The 19292-nt window shown below is 44.8% G+C and overlaps 1 protein-coding gene across 1 annotated transcript in view; it reads left to right on the top strand.

Moving 5' to 3' along the window:
- The window catches only part of LOC138967841 (PE-PGRS family protein PE_PGRS30-like), a 41236-nt gene extending 23856 nt beyond the window's left edge, over positions 1-17380 (top strand). The window contains exons 8-17 of the mRNA XM_070340499.1: positions 3828-3940; positions 7359-7418; positions 8050-8249; positions 8946-9990; positions 10410-10466; positions 10872-10928; positions 11325-11414; positions 12384-12479; positions 12810-13613; positions 15380-17380. Coding sequence (XP_070196600.1) covers positions 3828-3940; positions 7359-7418; positions 8050-8249; positions 8946-9990; positions 10410-10466; positions 10872-10928; positions 11325-11414; positions 12384-12479; positions 12810-13613; positions 15380-15520 — 2663 coding nt within the window. The 3' untranslated portion in view covers positions 15521-17380. The remainder of the gene's footprint in view (positions 1-3827; positions 3941-7358; positions 7419-8049; positions 8250-8945; positions 9991-10409; positions 10467-10871; positions 10929-11324; positions 11415-12383; positions 12480-12809; positions 13614-15379) is intronic.
- The last annotated feature ends 1912 nt before the right edge of the window (positions 17381-19292 follow it).

The raw sequence follows: 19292 nt of genomic DNA, 5'->3' as shown, positions 1-19292 counted from the left end.
GGTTTGTTTTTCTTTTGTTCGCAGGTCTCGATCAACCCGTAATGTACACAACCTGAAAACACACATACACGTAGAACACTATTTGGAGAGAAAGAGAGAGAGACTGATCAGATGAAATGACAATTTACTGCATGATGAAAGGCCATCGGACCCAGAGAGAGATAGTGTGGTTATGATAGAACATTTTTTCATGATCTGTACTATTTTTTGGCCTTTACGTGACTAATTTTTTTGAGTCACTTGAGAAAAAGTGACTATGTAATCGGTCAGTGTTAGTCTGTCCGTCCGGCCGGCCGTCCGTAGACACCACCTTAACGTTGGACTTTTCTCGGAAACTATCAAAGCGATCGGGCTCATATTTTGTTTAGTCGTGACCTCCAATGACCTCTACACTTTAACGATGGTTTCGTTGACCTTTGACCTTTTTCAAGGTCACAGGTCAGCGTCAAAGGAAAAATTAGACATTTTATATCTTTGACAAAGTTCATCGGATGTGATTGAAACTTTGTAGGATTATTCTTTACATCAAAGTATTTACATCTGTAGCCTTTTACGAACGTTATCAGAAAAACAAGGGAGATAACTAGCCTTTTCTGTTCGGCAACACACAACTTAACGTTGGGCTTTTCTCGGAAACTATAAAAGTGACCGGGCTCAAATTTTATGTGAACGTGACTCATTGTGTTGTGAATAGCAATTTCTTCCTGTCCATCTGATGCCTCATATAATATTCAGAACTGCGAAAGTGACTCGATCGAGCGTTTGCTCTTCTTGTTTAATTTTTTTTTTAAAGGTCGGTCCTGTTTTTTTCGGGGTCTAAAAGGTCTCCGCGATATAGCCGAATTCGCGATTTAGTGGACCGCAAGTTAGTGGAAGTCTGCTGTAGTTGTCAATTAATATGTTACTATACTGTAAGAAATCACTGATGTAATGCTTCTCTGCATTGATTTTTCCCTGCATTTATTGCATCTTGTATATTGAATCTTTTAGTCTTCTTTATATTCCTATGGTTAACAGTTTTTATTCTTAACTGATTTATTACGTCACTATTCTTCTGTCGTTTTGGGGGAATGGGCTGATAAAAGTTGTTATGGTGGAATGGGCTGATAAAAGTGGTTTTGGGGGAATGGGCTGATAAAAGTTGTTTTGGGGGAATGGGCTGATAAAAGTTGTTTTGGGGGAATGGGCTGATAAAAGTTGTTTTGGGGGAATGGGCTGATAAAAGTTGTTTTGGGGGAATGGGCTGATAAAAGTTGTTTTGGGGGAATGGGCTGATAAAAGTTGTTTTGGGGGAATGGGCTGATAAAAGTTGTTTTGGGGGAATGGGCTGATAAAAGTTGTTTTGGGGAATGGGCTGATAAAAGTTGTTTTGGGGGAATGGGCTGATAAAAGTTCTTTTGGGGGAATGGGCTGATAAAAGTTGTTGTTTAGTTTCTATTTTCCACTTGAATAATTGTTATTTTGTTTAGCTTTTTTTTCAGTATGATGAAGATATGATACTGTTGTAATGTAGGTTTTTAGTATGATGAAGATATGATACTGTTGTAATGTAGGTTTTTAGTTTAAAGTGTCTGTAGATATGAACCCTTTCATCTCCAATGTTCTTTTCAATGTTGTTACCTGCAATACAATCTTTTGTCTCTTTCATGGTAGCTGTATTTTCTTCAGCTGTTTTTATTTAACGCTTTTTTTAACATTCAGTAAATGCTTGACTGAATAATAGCGGCATAAATTGTAAATATAATGTTTACATTTTAGGGATACTGTGTATAGTTCTGAAAGCTAAAAAGTAATGATGGTGTCAGCGTTTTAAACTGACACGGCCTTGTTTGAAGGAACCACAAGAACTTGCCTACAATTATTTCTACATTCTTATACCTTGTTTTAACCATTCTCTTCAACATTTTGAAACCAGTTTTTTTCCGTAAAACGGTAAAAGTCTTCATAACTACAAAGTATGATTTTAATTTGTTTATGCTGCTATGCATTAGATAGGCAACAAATGTGGTGTAAATTGAGTAATACAGTAGCATGAGATAGGCAACAAATGTGGTGTAAATTGAGTAAGGCCCCCCCCAAAAAATAGTCTGTTTACGGTATCCCGACCGACCCTATCTTTTCGCGCGACCCAAGACTTTTTGGCATTTGGGAAAAGAAGAAAAAATGAATAAGATAGGCAACAAATGTGATGTAAATTGAGTAATACAGTAGCAGGGTTTGTGAATGCAGTGTAACGTTAGGCCAAGGACATGTGCTATCTCTTTCTACCAGGTTCCAGCATCCCCTGAAAAAGCTTTCTTCTTTTGATCTCTCAATCTCTTTCTGCTGTTAACCATTGTGGCTGTACTACTGTTAGTGTTGCTAGCAGTCAGGATGTTTGTTGTACAGCTCACTCTTGATCATTTTTGATTTGTTGACTTTTCAGGCGGAGGGCAGTTTCTAAGATAGAAAGAAGCAAAGTCGCAAAGCCCTATCTTCCAAACAAGAGGAGTAAAGAGACACTGGGTATTTGACCAGCACAGCCTGTGCTTTACCACCAGACAAGCGCACACACTTGACACAAAATGCAACCCCCAAATAGCCACTCACTCTACCACACAAGTGGAACACACCGCAAAACCACAAAACACTTTGTGAAGACAAAACCAAATTGTGAGCAGTTCCTTTCCAGGCCCAGAAGTGGGCAGTCTTTCTGTCTGTCGCTGTCTTTCCTCCCTTCTCTGTTTTGCGCGCGCTGTGTGGGCTCGGTCTGTCATCCATGCTCTGTGGCATCTGTCTGTCATCCATGCAGTGGGGCTATGGTGGGGGGAGTTTTCTCTATCTCAAGCTACTCCTATTTCTTTCCATCAGGGTTGCTTTCACACTGTCAAATGTCACATTGCCTTGATTGTTCTTTATGTCTGTCACTATGTCTTTCCCTGCCTAACATTTTTCCCCAAACCCATGCATCAAAACTGTTCTTCTTTCTTCCCCCTCTTGCTGTTTTTACTTTTTATACCTCCTGTCTTTTCTTCTAGTTTTTGTCTCTAATTGGCTTGGCTACTTGTTGAATTGGATCTACTTGACCATTGCCATCATTGTTTGTGCGTGTGTGTGGTGTGTACTGTGTCCCTGCAGGAAGGGCTACCATGCATTGTGTGTCTCTCTCTCCACTCCACCCTCCTACTTTTTCACTTTGCTCTCTTCTATTTTGCTCACAAAGCTATCTAACTAAAAAAAGGAACTAGTAGATACATTCTAATCAAAACAAGCACACACTGCACACACTCATCTGTTAGAAAGATCATCGCTTGAAAACTTATCACTACAAATAAATGTTTTCCGAGCTAGCAGGATTCAGGAAATGTATATAAAAAAGAATGCAAATGCAAACATACAATCACATACACCAAGCAATAATTTATAAAAAAAATCCTTGCTTTGTTTAAAGGTGAACATGCTCCAATCAAGTAATGTTCAACACGAGAACAAGTGACACACAACTGATGAATCAAACAATTGGCATACATGATCTGTTGGTCTAAATACTAACTGATAAATAAAACAATGAGACTGGCATACACGATCTGTTTGTCTAAATACTAACTGATAAACAAGACAATGAGACTGGCATACACGATCTGTTTGTCTAAACTAGCAGTGCTCAGTAAGCAGACAGTGGCACAAAGTGTGCGTCAGGCAGACACACACCCACCACAGACTGACTGTATCTCCTCACCCATGCTGCTCGCTCGCTGTCTGTCCCTGTGGTGTAGACCTAGTGTGCTTGCTAGACATGTTAGCAGTGTTAGGGGCGCAGTGTTGAACGGTGTGGTGTGTGTGTGCAGGACTGCTGGGACCAGCCCCCTCCCTGCCCATGAGTCCCATGATGAACCCTCACCTGCAGATGGGACTCATCACCATGCTGGTCCTACACATCCACGCTGAGAAGAAGGAGCCTGTACGTTGCCACCTTATTTTCTTGTCTTTTATCGCATGTGCAGTCATGTACTGTGTGGTTTGTGTGTGTGTGTGTGTGTTTCTGTGTAAGGAAAAGAAAAGAATAGAGCCAGTCAGCAAGGTTTTGGTGTGGTGTTACTGTCATGCAGTGATGTATAGTGTGTGTGTGTGTGTGTGTGTGTGTAAAGTGCGGTTCACATGGCCGACTTGCAACCAACTTGTGACCAACTTTCAAGCGATTTTTGTCGGCGGCAAGTCAAATCAAAATCGCTGCCCACTTGAACCTCACAAACTAGTTTTAAGCGGCGAGTCTCGCCAGACTCAGCCTTTCGGAGTTGTCCTCTTTGTTTTGCGGAGAAGGGAAGGCTAGAGCCACAGAGGTGTATACAGTAGAACCCCCTGTTTACCACTTTGGAAAAACCTTGAAAATTAGGTCGTAAAAAGGGGGGGTCTTAAAAGGGGGGTTTGAGTTTTTGGCCGGTCGGTCATGAATTTGGTTGCAGTGTATGTACTGTCATGTTTACACACAAACACACAGTTGCAGTTTACTGTCATATCAAAACACACACACCCAAACATTACAGCAGAACAACTTGAACTCAAATTTCAAAGAAAATTTACTCATGGCGTAATGCTCGCTCCCCGCTGAGTGAAGCACATTTGACATTGTGGCGCAACCAGTAAAATCCGAATGTCCTAACTCGATAGAAAGCATAACGACTTTTCTCCCGAATCATCTTTCCGCTCACATGAATGATTCGTCGCCTTGCATCGCTAAACTTGACCACGATCGTTGAGTTCTTCGTACGGGCTCCTCCCTTTGCGTACTTTCGCTTCGCTATCCATTTCACCATCAAGATAACACAGAGTCATTATCCTTGACGACACACAGGATTTTCGTATTCCCGACTCCCAAGGAAGTCGCCGCGGATTGCCACTTCGCTCGATTAGCGATTACTTTATTAGCTCTCTACTCAAGAGTCGGCGCTTTTCTTTTTCTTTCGCGAATCTTCGTTTGTCAACAAGACAGTCGTCGTGACAAGATAGCGTGCAGAAAAAAACCCTGATGTATCAGGATCTTGCGCGCGGGAGATTTCGTTTTTGACTCACATGCAAAGCAAAAGTGAGTCTATGTACTCACCCGAGTCGTCCGTCCGTCCGTCCGTCCGTCCGTCCGTCCGTCCGGACGTCCGTCCGGAAAACTTTAACGTTGGATATTTCTTGGACACTATTCAGTCTATCAGTACCAAATTTGGCAAGATGGTGTATGATGACAAGGCCCCAAAAAACATACATAGCATCTTGACCTTGCTTCAAGGTCAAGGTCGCAGGGGCCATAAATGTTGCCTAAAAAACAGCTATTTTTCACATTTTTCCCATTTTCTCTGAAGTTTTTGAGATTGAATACCTCACCTATATATGATATATAGGGCAAAGTAAGCCCCATCTTTTGATACCAGTTTGGTTTACCTTGCTTCAAGGTCAAGGTCACAGGAGCTCTTCAAAGTTGGATTGTATACATATTTTGAAGTGACCTTGACCCTGAACTATGGAAGATAACTGTTTCAAACTTAAAAATTATGTGGGGCACATGTTATGCTTTCATCATGAGACACATTTGGTCACATATGATCAAGGTCAAGGTCACTTTGACCCTTATGAAATGTGACCAAAATAAGGTAGTGAACCACTAAAAGTGACCATATCTCATGGTAGAAAGAGCCAATAAGCACCATTGTACTTCCTATGTCTTGAATTAACAGCTGTGTGTTGCATGACCTTGGATGACCTTGACCTTGGGTCAAGGTCACATGTATTTTGGTAGGAAAAATGTGTAAAGCATGTGAGTCGTATGGGCTTTGCCCTTCTTGTTCCCATTTTCTCTGAAGTTTTTGAGATTCAATACCTCACCTATATATGATATATAGGGCAAAGTAAGCCCCATCTTTTGATACCAGTTTGGTTTACCTTGCTTCAAGGTCAAGGTCACAGGAGCTCTTCAAAGTTGGATTGTATACATATTTTGAAGTGACCTTGACCCTGAACTATGAAAGATAACTGTTTCAAACTTAAAAATTATGGGGGGCACATGTTATGCTTTCATCATGAGACACATTTGGTCACATATGATCAAGGTCAAGGTCACTTTGACCCTTATGAAATGTGACCAAAATAAGGTAGTGAACCACTAAAAGTGACCATATCTCATGGTAGAAAGAGCCAATAAGCACCATTGTACTTCCTATGTCTTGAATTAACAGCTTTGTGTTGCATGACCTTGGATGACCTTGACCTTGGGTCAAGGTCACATGTATTTTGGTAGGAAAAATGTGTAAAGCATGTGAGTCGTATGGGCTTTGCCCTTCTTGTTATTTCTTCGCGCGATAGTTGGAGGAGCGAGAGCCGCCATGTTGTGTTTTCGTCTGCTCGAAATATGCGCAAAAGTCGTAAATCGTCCCAAAAAGCTCGGTCGTAAGTCGCGTTTTGTGTCATTATCCTTGACGATACACAGGATTTGCATCTTCCCGACTCGTAAGGAAGTCGCAGCGGATTCTATCGTGCGCGAGATTTAGTTTTTTTTTCGTCTCGCGATAGTTCGAGGAGCAAGAGCCGCTATGTATTGTTTTCGTCTGCTCGACTACAAATGCGCGAAAGTCGTAACTCATCCCCAAAAGCTCGGTCGTAAGTCGCGTTTTGGGGTGAGTCGTTCACTGGGGGTTCATTATCTAGTAGAATGCATCCGTGGTAGCAAAATCGGTCGTAAAAAGGGGGTGGTCGTAAACAGGGGGGTCGCTAAGGGGGAGATCTACTGTACGTCTATATTTGACTCTGGCTAGAGCTAACCAATCAGTAAGCGCGATAAGAAAAGTCTGGTGAGTCACGGCTGAGTCGGGCAGTGCTCAAATGGGTTTTGGAGTCTGGCACGAGTCGCTGGGGCTGTTCACATGGCAGACTTTTTGCCAATTCGGCCTCAACGACTCGGGAGCCATTTTCAAACAACTAAAGTTGGTTGCAAGTCTGCCATGTGAAGAGCACTTAAGAGAAGTGACCAGTCGGTGAGGCATTGGCCTTTCTGTCTTGCTTACTGTACAGGTTGTTTAAGAAGATTTGATTTATGTTGATTTGTTTTATTTCTGCGCTATTGTAAATTGTCAACTGACATTCCAAATATGAGATCAGTAAACTAAATTTGCTGACATGTACAAGCAGAGGCCACAAGAATGACGATCCTTGGCTTGTAGTGGGGACTCCTCATTTCTCTTCCAAAACTTGGATAGCACCATTGAGAAGAGGCCAGACACTTGTGTTTTAAACCATGATCATGGATGGTTGAGCTTTTTGTTGATGTCATGCAAGCCCTTGGAGAAAGTAGAAAGCATGGGATAGGACGTTGTGAGCATGTGCTTGTTGTGTTTCAGTTCACTGGCATGCTGGCCAAACAGCTCAACACCTTGAGTGACACGCCCGCCACAGCTCTGGTAAGTTCACAACATATCTCTGTCTATGTTTGTGTGTATGGGTACCTACATTGTCTTCACTTTGTACTGGAAAAGAGTTTGGCTTGTTAGAAACCTGTTTGCCAGGTGTGAGACTGAAATTTGATCAAATACAAAAATACAACAGGAGCTCTCAAAAAATAATCTTGTGGAGAAAGTGCGTCTCTGTGTGTGTAGTTCTTTTGGTAACTACTGTGCCCTTCTCTTTGGAAGAAGCTGTTAATTGTCATTGTGTGTTGTGTGTTGTGATGAGTGCTGTTAATTGTCATTGTGTGTTGTGTGTTGTGATGAGTGCTGTTAATTGTCATTGTGTGTTGTGTGTTGTGATGAGTGCTGTTAATTGTCATTGTGTGTTGTGTGTTGTGATGAGTGCTGTTAATTGTCATTGTGTGTTGTGATGAGTGCTGTTAATTGTCATTGTGTGTTGTGTGTTGTGATGAGTGCTGTTAATTGTCATTGTGTGTTGTGATGAGTGCTGTTAATTGTCATTGTGTGTTGTGTGTTGTGATGAGTGCTGTTAATTGTCATTGTGTGTTGTGATGAATGCTGTTAATTGTCATTGTGTGTTGTGTGTTGTGATGAGTGCTGTCTAACAGTGTGACTGGTATTTCAGAGTGCGGACAGCAGCAAGAAGCCGTCCATCCTGGGCGACCCCCTGACGGCGCAGGCCAACATCCTGCTGACCAACCTGAAGCAGCAGCTGAACCAGGTGGCGGTGACGGAAGATAAGAAGGACGTCACCGCCTCCACCAGCCCCGCCGTTATCTCCATCATGAACAAGTTCGTGCAGAACGCACGCTTTCTCAACCTCAGGTACGTGCAACCACCCAATAACAAAGTGTTTTGGGGGGGTTGGTAGGCATCCTTCAGTCTCAGGAGACCATTGATTTGCTGCCTTGGTTCTGTTGCAGCTTTGGGTATGGCTGGACTTTGGGGTAGATGATATTTCATTCAGGAATAAGAAAACGCAAAGAAAACTTTTCATTGTACATAAACATGGACATTTTTCTTTTGGTTCAAAAGATTGTCCCATCATTTGTTTTACAAAACTTCGTTATTGAGATGGAGATACAAGGGATATGTAGTGACACAATAGGGGAAATCAGAATGGCATGTAGGTCAAATCTGCTGTGAATCTTGAAGGCAGTGGTGCTGAGATTGAGAAGCTGTAGCAGGAACACAGTGTGTTGACGTGAGCGTGATAGACAGAGAGAAACGGTGGCATCTTCGTGTTGTGACAGGAGATGCGTGCAGAAGGAGTGCCTTGCAAACCATTTCCTTGCCAGTTGCCATGATTGATTTTGTGTGTTTAGCCTGCTGGTGAACCTGGGCCAGGTGTTGATGGGGATTTTGTGTGTTTAGCCTGCTGGTGAACCTGGGCCAGGTGTTGATGGGGATTTTGTGTGTTTAGCCTGCTGGTGAACCTGGGCCAGGTGTTGATGGGGATTTTGTGTGTTTAGCCTGCTGGTGAACCTGGGCCAGGTGTTGATGGGGATTTTGTGTGTTTAGCCTGCTGGTGAACCTGGGCCAGGTGTTGATGGGGATGCAGGCCACCAACCAGCTGGACTCCCCCGTGGCTCAGGCCGCCGCTGCCGCCGCCACCTCCCTGGCCAGACACACCGCCGCCAACATCCTCAACGCCCCGGGCTCCGGCAAGGGGTTGCTAGGCGACGTGCCCAAGCCCAGCCCCAATCCGGCCGCCATGCGCTTCATGCAGACGCTGGAGGTGGTGGCGTCGCAGAAGCTGGGGGGTCAGAACCAGGGCTTCCTGTCGGCCCTCATGAGCAACATTAACACCAACCACAGCACCATGGGCAACATCGAGAAGAAGACCTCTCTCCTGGGGGACGCACCCGCACGCTCACAGCAACGCGGCCAGGACTCGCAGGGGGGAGCGGGCATGGGTGGTGGAATGGGGGGCATGGGTAGTGGAATGGGAGGAGGCATGGGTGGAGGAATGGGAGGAGGCATGGGTAGTGGAATGGGAGGAGGCATGGGTGGAGGAATGGGTGGAGGAATGGGAGGAGGCATGGGTGGAGGAATGGGGAACATGGGGGGTGGTGGAATGGGGGGGATGGGTAGTGGAATGGGAGGTATGGGGAACATGGGTGGTGGTGGAATGGGGGGTGGTGGAATGGGGGGTGGTGCAATGGGGGGTGGTGGGGGAATGGGGAACATGGGGGGAGGTGGTGGAATGGGAGGCATGGATGGAATGGGGGGAATGGGTAACATGGGCATGGGAGGTATGGGTCAGCAGGGAGGTATGGGTCAGCAGGGAGGTATGGGTCAGCAGGGAGGCATGGGTCAACAGGGGGGGATGGGAATGGGGGGTGCAGCAGGCAAGGGGGGGTGGGGTAGCCCCATGGGTCAGGGTGGAGCGGGTCGCGGGGCCAGCTTGTTGGGACCTGGTGGTAACACCAGCTTGCTGGGGCCTGGCGGCAACACCAGCTTGCTGGGGCCTGGCGGCAACACCAGCACTACCAGTGGTGGTGCCGGTGCTAGTAACAAGGCAGAGAGCTACTCCACCTTCGGCAACTACAGCGGCGGCTACGGGGTGAGAACTGCTGCCTTGGTCTGCCTCTTTCTCTATGTCTCATAGTAGTACTGCTGGTGTTGTTCTCTCTGTCCACCTGGATCACTTGCTGATAGTTACTAAGGTGACTGTTTTGTTGTTGAATGATGAAAAGACGCGGCAAAGTAAATAACAGTTTCGTTGAGGCCGTTGGTAATGAAGTTAAAACTCTGTGATTGGTTCATACAAAACAAATCATGTGGAACTTGGACAGTATGCTCATCGGTATCTGCTTGATTGTCAGAGTTGTAAATAGTCAAAGTAGCTAGGACTGAATTTGAGTGTTCAAGAAAACAACAACCAACACTAAAGAAATAAGTTAGCTTGTGTTTGAGCCATGTGATAAAATATGACATGGTAAAACATTGTATTTATGTCTGTGACCGGCCTGTGTCTTTCAGGATATGGGTGGCTATGGAGGCGGCTATACTACTGAGGAGTACAGCCAGTTTGGCCAGGTCAGTGGTCAATACAGGGAGGGTACTTACTTTGTACAGTGGTCAATACAGGGAGGGTACTTACTTTGTACAGTGGTCAATACAGGGAGGGTACTTACTTTGTACAGTGGTCAATACAGGGAGGGTACTTACTTTGTACAGTGGGCTGATTGTCAAAAGGAGAGAGAAGATGGATATTGTACATGGGGATACAGACACTGAAAAGTGAAGTGCAGTTGTCGTGTTGTCAACACAGGAAGAAAGGAGAGTGCGCTTGCTGTTATGTCTGTTGCGTTAGATGTGAGAGAAAGAAACCGACAGATCGGAGTGACTGTAGTGTTTGGTGCGTCATAGACTGAATGGCTCTTGTTCAAGTAGTGTTGACTGCCTGTCAGTGTCTTGACAGCTGTTGTCTGTTTGGTGCAGGGTGACTACAGCGCTGGTGGCTATGGAGACGGCAGCATGTACAGCGGTGGTGACCAGGTGAGATTACACTCGTTTTGTTCCTTGGCACGCTGGCTTCTTTCAGTCGGGCAGATGACAGCTTTTAGCGTAAAGCAGAAATAGAGCATCTTGTGTGAACATTGGACTTGTGATCCAGACAGTGGAGAGCTTTTGTCAAAGAAACGTTTATAGGTTCTCCAGTCTTATTGGTTTATCTGTCAGGTACAAGGCTTGGGGGGAGCAACAGATTTACAGGCACTGCAGTCTTGGTAATAGCGAAGGACGCGAGAAAGCCTGATAAACACTTAAATTCTATCCCACGTTAAAAGGGAAAGGTTAAAAACAGTTGATCTGTCAACTTGAACAATGAAGACTTGTAATCATGCATGGTGATGTGTCATGACTTGAACACTGTGTGTGATCGTGTGTGTGCAGTCTGGTTACAATTATGGAAACTACGGCGGCGGCTATGGGACAACCCAGGACTCGTACAACTTCCAGGGCACTGCTGATTACAGCAGTGGGGTAAGGACATGCACCATCGCTTGCTTGACACACTCTGTCGCTTGCTTTACACACTCTCATCTCTGTCTTCCTCGTCTGTCTCAATCAAGCTGCCGGTGTGCACTGCTTACCCGAACAAACACACAGAAACAAATAGTCCTTTTTCTCTTACTTGGTAATGGCCTTTCAAAGTGTCCACAGCCGCTTAGTTGTCTGTGAGAACTGACACTTGTTTAGTCGGGGATTGGCAGGGGCAGTGCTATATATCATTATATGTTTCCTCAACTGAAGTGTGTTTGTCTATAACTTGAAAAGTGACAGTACTGTGGGCTAGCCCAGCACAACTGGCTACATTACAACATGCAGTCATGGAGGTGGAGACGGTAGCTATAGTTCTACTTTAGCCCAGCACAACTGGCTACATTACAACATGCAGTCATGGAGGTGGAGACGGTAGCTATAGTTCTACTTTAGCCCAGCACAACTGGCTACATTACAACATGCAGTCATGGAGGTGGAGACGGTAGCTATAGTTCTACTTTAGCCCAGCACAACTGGCTACATTACAACATGCAGTCATGGAGGTGGAGACGGTAGCTATAGTTCTACTTTAGCCCAGCACAACTGGCTACATTACAACATGCAGTCATGGAGGTGGAGACGGTAGCTATAGTTCTACTTTAGCCCAGCACAACTGGCTACATTACAACATGCAGTCATGGAGGTGGAGACGGTAGCTATAGTTCTACTTTAGCCCAGCACAACTGGCTACATTACAACATGCAGTCATGGAGGTGGAGACGGTAGCTATAGTTCTACTTTTGCTTTTGCTTGGTTTGGAGGGGTAAGGAGTTATTGTGGAAATGGGTTCATTTCAGTAGTTTGAATACAGACCTGTTTCTTTGATTCTGTACTTGGCATGACTGTGTTAGGACAGCAGTGTCTGGAGTGGAGGGTTGGATGCCATTTGATGGGTTTCTCTTTCCACAGAACTTTGGGGACTACACTGGGGGCTACAATACCAACACAGGGACAGGCAACAACACCTTTACCTTTGGTGCTCAGAACCAGCAGGGAAACTACCAGGTAACTGGCCACTCTGGCTCACATCAGTCACACCTGCCTTTACACTTTGCTCAATGGTGTCAACATACCACTAGAGGATGTTCTATGTTGTATGGTTGCTTTCTTTATCCAGGTGTTTTGCTTTGCTGGATGGGAATTTTCTGTCCTTTTTAAATAGCAATGTGTATGCTAGCAGACATGAAAAGAAAGATAAAAGTCAAGGTGTCCTATTATTATATACAATATTCATAAATTGTTGAAAAAACCTCTGTTTAAACCAATGTGTCCTATCTGTGCTGACAGACGCAGACTGACGTGTGTGCTGACTGTCCTTGACCTTTGTGTGTGCAGGACGGGACTCGGGGTTTTGGCGGGGGAGGGGGCGGGGGCGGGGGCGGGGCGGGGAACACGTGGGGAGGGGGGATGCAAGGTGGCACTAGCGCTACAGCCACAGGCATGGGCCAGTCACAGGGCATGCGAAGCAATATGACCATTTCAAAAAACTTGTCTGGCGGGGGCGCGGGGCCCGGGGGGGGAGGGGTTGGGGCTGGGGGGGCCCAAGGGGCGGGGCCAGCTTTTGGTAGCGCCACCAACACCCAGGGGGGGACCTATGGGGGGGCAGGCGGAGGAGTGGGGGGCAGGCAGGGCTTGCTAGACCCCCCCAGCGCTGCCATGAAGGGAGTGGCCACCACAGGCATGGGGGGAGGGTTTGGAGGCGCAGGGGGCGGAGCCATGGGGAGACAGATGGGAAACACCGACAGCTACCAGACAGCCGCCCCAACATCCAGCTACATGGGCTCCAACACCGCTGCCACCACTGGCATGGGCACCGCTGGGATGGGCTCCGCTGGGATGGGCTCCGCTGGGATGGGCTCCGCTGGGATGGGCACTGCTGGCATGGGCACTGCTGGCATGGGCACCGCTGGCATGGGTTCCTATGGCAACATGGGCTACGGCACCAACGACATGGTTGAGGGGTACAACACCACTACCGGTGCCGGCAGCTACGACGATACCGCTAACGGTAACGGCTACGGGGGCTACGGCAACAACATGGGCTACGGCAACTACAACCAGTCTGCAGGCTACGGCAACACAGCGGCTAACACTGGCTACGGCACTGCTGGGGCCGTCGGAGGTCTGCTCAACGCACCTGTAAGTCTGTCTGCCGGCTTGGCCTGCCTTGTGCACAGCTAACAATACAAACTTCTTACACAACAGAGAGAATTGTAGAACTTGATCAAATATTATTAACATAACTGAATCACACGTTACAGAACTTTGTGGCATGCACGGTTTGTAATGAAAGTTTATTTTGTGTGCATTCCTGTTGACCTGGTGTTGATATCTCATACTTAAAATATCAAGTACATGTATTATTTTTAGTAGTAGTTAAAACTGATCAGTCAGTCTATTTATCTTTGGCTTTTCCCCTGAATTCTGGCATGTTTTTTGAAGAAACCTAGGACAGTGGAACACCCTTTTAAGACATAAAAAATCTGAGAAAATCGCGTCTTAAAAAGGAGGGAGTATTAAAATGGGGGTACACAGACCTGGGAACCCATACGATTTCGCCGTATTTTGTTCGCATGATTGTCGAGAATACGCTCAGTACGGTCAGTGGGAAAAAAATACGACGAGAAAAATTCCTAGACTACTTTTCTTCACAAGCCCATCCTGAAGCCGATTCAGTATTTTGGCACATGATTACGTCACTATATTAGCCGCTGTCAAAAAAAATATAATCGGATCGTGTCAATCAATCAAAACAACCAGGCAAACGAAAGTACGGTATTTGGCGAAATCGGCTCTGAGAATAAACAAGTGAAACAAAGAAGAAAAGTGAAAAAGTTTGAAGAAAAATATCACACAAACACACACACAATTTCTAACCAACACACACATGTAGTCCTACCCGGAATAAGCTTTTTTGGGATGATTTACGACTTTTGTGCACATTTCGAGCAGACGAAAACACAACATGGCGGCTATCGCGAGACACAAAAAAACGAAATCGCGCGCGCGCGAGATCCTGATACATCCAGTGTTTCTCTGTACGCTTGTCACGACGACTTGTTGACAAACGAAGATTCGCGAATGAAAGAGAAAAGCGCCGAGTCTTGAGTAGAGAGCTAATAAAGTACCGGTAATCGCTAATCGAGCGAAATGAAAATCCGCGGCGACTTCCATTAGGTGAATGCTATTCAAGTTTAGGTAATGTTTTAGCTGCATCTTTTTATAAGCCGCAATGCGATTTTTTGTTGTTGTAGTCCGTCAAATACGGTACAGTTTTTGTCAGTAAAAATTGAAAAAAGCATTTGTTTTAAATGTACAGGTAAACTTAATTAACGGTGTGACGGACGCGCTTTAGGCATGTTTTAATCATGGATGTGCAAACGCTGTGTGGAGTACGCTCATTTTTTTGAAAATACACCAAGTTTGTTTGAGAATACTCAAAGTGCAAAACAGGGTTCCCAGGTCTGGGTACAGTTCAGAGACATCCTGCTTGTTGCCGCGCGGGCAGAGAAAATGTTCCCTCTTTATCTTCACCGCGCTGGCAACAAAACCCCTCACGCGGAGGTGTTTTCAGACAGGCCAGACACAGGTTGTCGCGGAGATGGGTAATATTACAGAGGTAATGAAGAGAAAGTGTGAGGTGTTTTCAGACAGGCCAGACACAGGTTGTGGCGGAGATGGGTAATATTACAGAGGTAATGAAGAGAAAGTGTGAGGTGTTTTCAGACAGGCCAGACACAGGTTGTGGCGGAGGTGGGTAATATTACAGAGGTAATGAAGAGAAAGTGTGAGATAACAAGGTCTTGAAAAGAAGGGAGTCTTAAAAGGGGCTTCCACTCAATCCCAGTGTATGTATGTATGTGTGTGTTAGAAAGAGTATTGACGCCCAGTGTGCGTTGTTTCAGGCCCAGCTGACGCCCGCAGGCACCAAGAGGAGCTACAGCCACCTGCTTCCCAAACCCGAGCCCAGCCCCGAGGGGGAGTACGTTGGTCAACACTCTCAGGGCCTGGGGGGGCACTACGAGAAGCGCGCGCGTCTCTTCTAGCTTGACAGGGACGACAGCGGGGGCTGACGGCACCGCGAAGAATGACTACTTGTGATGGTGCTGACACGGAGCCCTACCCCCACGGGAGTCGACCTCTGTCTACACTGTGCGTACAGGTGGAGCGGGCTGCTGTGCCAATCAAACCAGACCTCTCAGCCATTGCTCACAATCATTTGACTGTCCACGCTGCATTAGGCAATGTTAGTGCAAGTGTCTTTTGTACATGAACCAACTAGGACTTTGATTTATTTGACATTGTCTTTGTCACATTGTCTTTATTACATTGTTCAGTATTGCTTATTTGTCTCTGCTTGCTTCTCTTTGATAATCTTCTGTCTGTACACTCTGCTATGGTAGACTACAAAACAGGGCTGTACCACGCCACTTTCCACATTCACTGACAACTTTCTACAAAACTAGCATCATGCTCTTCTCTCTCATTTGTCACATATATAACCTGTCATAATAGATGTTGTTTTTTTAGCCTGTTTGTGTTGAAAGGGACAGTGGACAGTGACTGTGTGGTGTGATTCACTCTGATGTCCATGCCATGTCTAGCTGTTATGCGTGGTGTGATTCACTCTGATGTCCATGCCATGTCTACTAGCTGTTGTCATGTGTGGTGTGATTCACTCTGATGTCCATGCCATGTCTAGCTGTTATGCGTGGTGTGATTCACTCTGATGTCCATGCCATGTCTAGCTGTTGTCATGTGTGGTGTGATTCACTCTGATGTCCATGCCATGTCTAGCTGTTATGCGTGGTGTGATTCACTCTGATGTCCATGCCATGTCTGGCTGTTGTCATGTGTGGTGTGATTCACTCTGATGTCCATGCCATGTCTAGCTGTTATGCGTGGTGTGATTCACTCTGATGTCCATGCCATGTCTAGCTGTTGTCATGTGTGGTGTGATTCACTCTGATGTCCATGCCATGTCTAGCTGTTGTCATGTGTGGTGTGATTCACTCTGATGTCCATGCCATGTCTAGCTGTTGTCATGTGTGGTGTGATTCACTCTGATGTCCATGCCATGTCTAGCTGTTGTCATGTGTGGACAAGGTCAGATGAAGGGGAGAGTATTCTTTGGGTTCTACGCTTGCCCTGGACTTGGGGGAAAATATTAACATCATCAAATATCTATAAACAGACAGTGCCTGCAAACCTTTTTATCAAATGTTATCTTTTCAATTTATTTCACAGTTCATGTTGAATTTGCTTCATTTTACCACGTGTTCTTTTATGGTTACTTTGTGTGAGTGTTTGTGTGAGTGTTTGTGTAGGTTTTAGACAAAAAAGGACGGTTGTCATTGATGACTGTGCATCAACACTCTGTTCCCACTTGACAGTGTCGCTGTGTATTGTGACACTCGGTCTGTTTAGGTTCCTCTGAGGTGGAACTCCAAAGTAACATTGCTGGATTATTGATATCTGTTTAGGTTCCTCTGAGGTGGAACTCCAAAGTAACATTGCTGGATTATTGATATCTGTATTTTGATTGTCATTGTTAAAATGTTGTTACGTATTTCTTTGGGGAATCTTTTCTTTAGATCGATAGACAGTGTTCTTTTTTTTTAATCTAGAATGGTGTGTTTCATTGTGTGATTTGTTGTGAAGAGGGTAACGCAGGCCTTGAAGGAAAGCCATAGGATGTGAAGACGACAGAAGGTGAATTGTGTTGATATTGTGACCAGGACCTTGTTGCTTCACTCTGCACAGGGTTCTCTTGCTGTTGTCTTCACTCTTTGTTTAGAGGAACTGATTTATTGCTTTTCATGATTCCAATTGATTTGCTTATTTTACAATCAGGCCTTTCAGCCTTGAAATGATGATGAAAATGACAATAAATGTGCTTGTGGTTACTCACTTGTTGTGTTATACTGTGCCAGAGAGCAGACCTGGTTACTGTACGAAATTTGCGTACAATCTTACGAAATTGAAGACCGCTGTACGATTATACGCCAGACATTAAAATCATACGCAAAAAAAACCCCAAAAATTATAAAAAAATAAAAATTATATAAAAAAAAAATATTAAAAAAAAAAAAAAAAGTATGTAAGTCTGAAGAGGACTGTGTGAGCCTAGAAAGCAATGTGTAAAGAGGACTGTATGAGACCAGAAAATACTGACCAGTGCAGTGACAGAAATGAAGGGCTAACTCAATACTGCTGACAGCAGCTGATGCAAATTTTCCTCAGAGGTCAAAAATAAAAATTATGTTTTTCTATCATTCGTTTTGTGTCACATTTTCAAATATCTAATAGTGTATGGGTTTTTTTTTCTCAACAAAAATGTTTTAATTTACTTTCAGCACAAAATCTTTCTTACATGTATTTACAGTCTTTATATAATGGGGTTTGAGGGGGGAATAAAGCACAGTGTGTACCGCGAGAATGAATTCAGGGATGTTGCTACAAATTCATACCTATAGGACAAATGTCCTGAGTTCTTCAGCATTAATAGGACATTTGACCGCTTTCAGAAAGTGTAATAGGACATTATGAATTTGCGCCAAACAGCTTATAACACATTCCATGGAATTGTTCCAAAGTCATGCGCACACACACACACCCACGCGCGCGCGCTGTAGAACACGCACATAATATAGTACATACACCAACACAGTGTGCGTATAATGTTGTATTTGTTTAGTTTCAAAGAAACCACAAAAAAGAAACCAACATGAACTACTTTGATTACAAACTGCATGATTTGGATAAAAGTTGAAAAACTAAATGATCGGTTTGATCCAATGCTGATCTTTTGCAGGCTTTAGGTTTTTTTTTTCAGCGACATAATTCAGTGCTTCTTCTTGTATCGAAAGCAAAAGCAGACGACAAATTTAGTCAGTTGGAGTTGTCTCCCGTACTCCTGTAGCATGCACTGATCTAAAAATAATCCACAAACGGCGCATACCGCAAACGGTTCGGGAATTCCCGACAAAAGAAAAGATCCGCACGCGGCACTGGCAACTTCAGTGTCAGCTGAACACGAGAGCGTTCGGTCTTTTAGAAGATTTGTATCTTGAAATGAAAATTAACGAATATCGCGCTGTCCGAAGGAATGGAGTACATATCGGACAATGACCACGCTCAGGCTAAAACGATAGGACATCTGACCGACATACGGCAATGTGAATCGGACATTTGGGGATTTTCATCGTAAAATGTCCGATGTCCGACGCCTAACGACATCCCTGTGAATTGTACACCTTAAAATTCTGATTGTACACATTTTTAGCCTCATTTGTACACCAGGAAATTTTAGTGGTAATCAGGTCTGAGAGAGTGTCTCAGTCTGTGTGTGTGGTTACTCACTTGTTGTGTTATACTGTGCCAGAGAGTGTCTCAGTCTGTGTGTGTGGTTACTCACTTGTTGTGTTATACTGTGCCAGAGTGTCTCAGTCTGTGTGTGTGGTTACTCACTTGTTGTGTTATACTGTGCCAGAGTGTCTCAGTCTGTGTGTGTGGTTACTCACTTGTTGTGTTATACTGTGCCAGAGAGTGTCTCAGTCTGTGCATGTGGTTACTCACTTGTTGTGTTATATACTCTGCCAGAGAGTGTCTCAGTCTGTGTGTGTGGTTACTCACTTGTTGTGTTATACTGTGCCAGAGAGTGTCTCAGTCTGTGTGTGTGGTTACTCACTTGTTGTGTTATACTCTGCCAGAGAGTGTCTCAGTCTGTGTGTGTGGTTACTCACTTGTTGTGTTATACTCTGCCAGAGAGTGTCTCAGTCTGTGCGTGTGGTTACTCACTTGTGTTATACTGTGCCA

The sequence above is a fragment of the Littorina saxatilis genome, linkage group LG5 (genome assembly GCF_037325665.1).
Source record: "Littorina saxatilis isolate snail1 linkage group LG5, US_GU_Lsax_2.0, whole genome shotgun sequence".
Taxonomy (NCBI): Eukaryota; Metazoa; Mollusca; class Gastropoda; order Littorinimorpha; family Littorinidae; genus Littorina; species Littorina saxatilis.
Note: the sequence above shows the minus strand (reverse complement) of the source record. Positions and strands in the feature narration are given on the sequence as shown.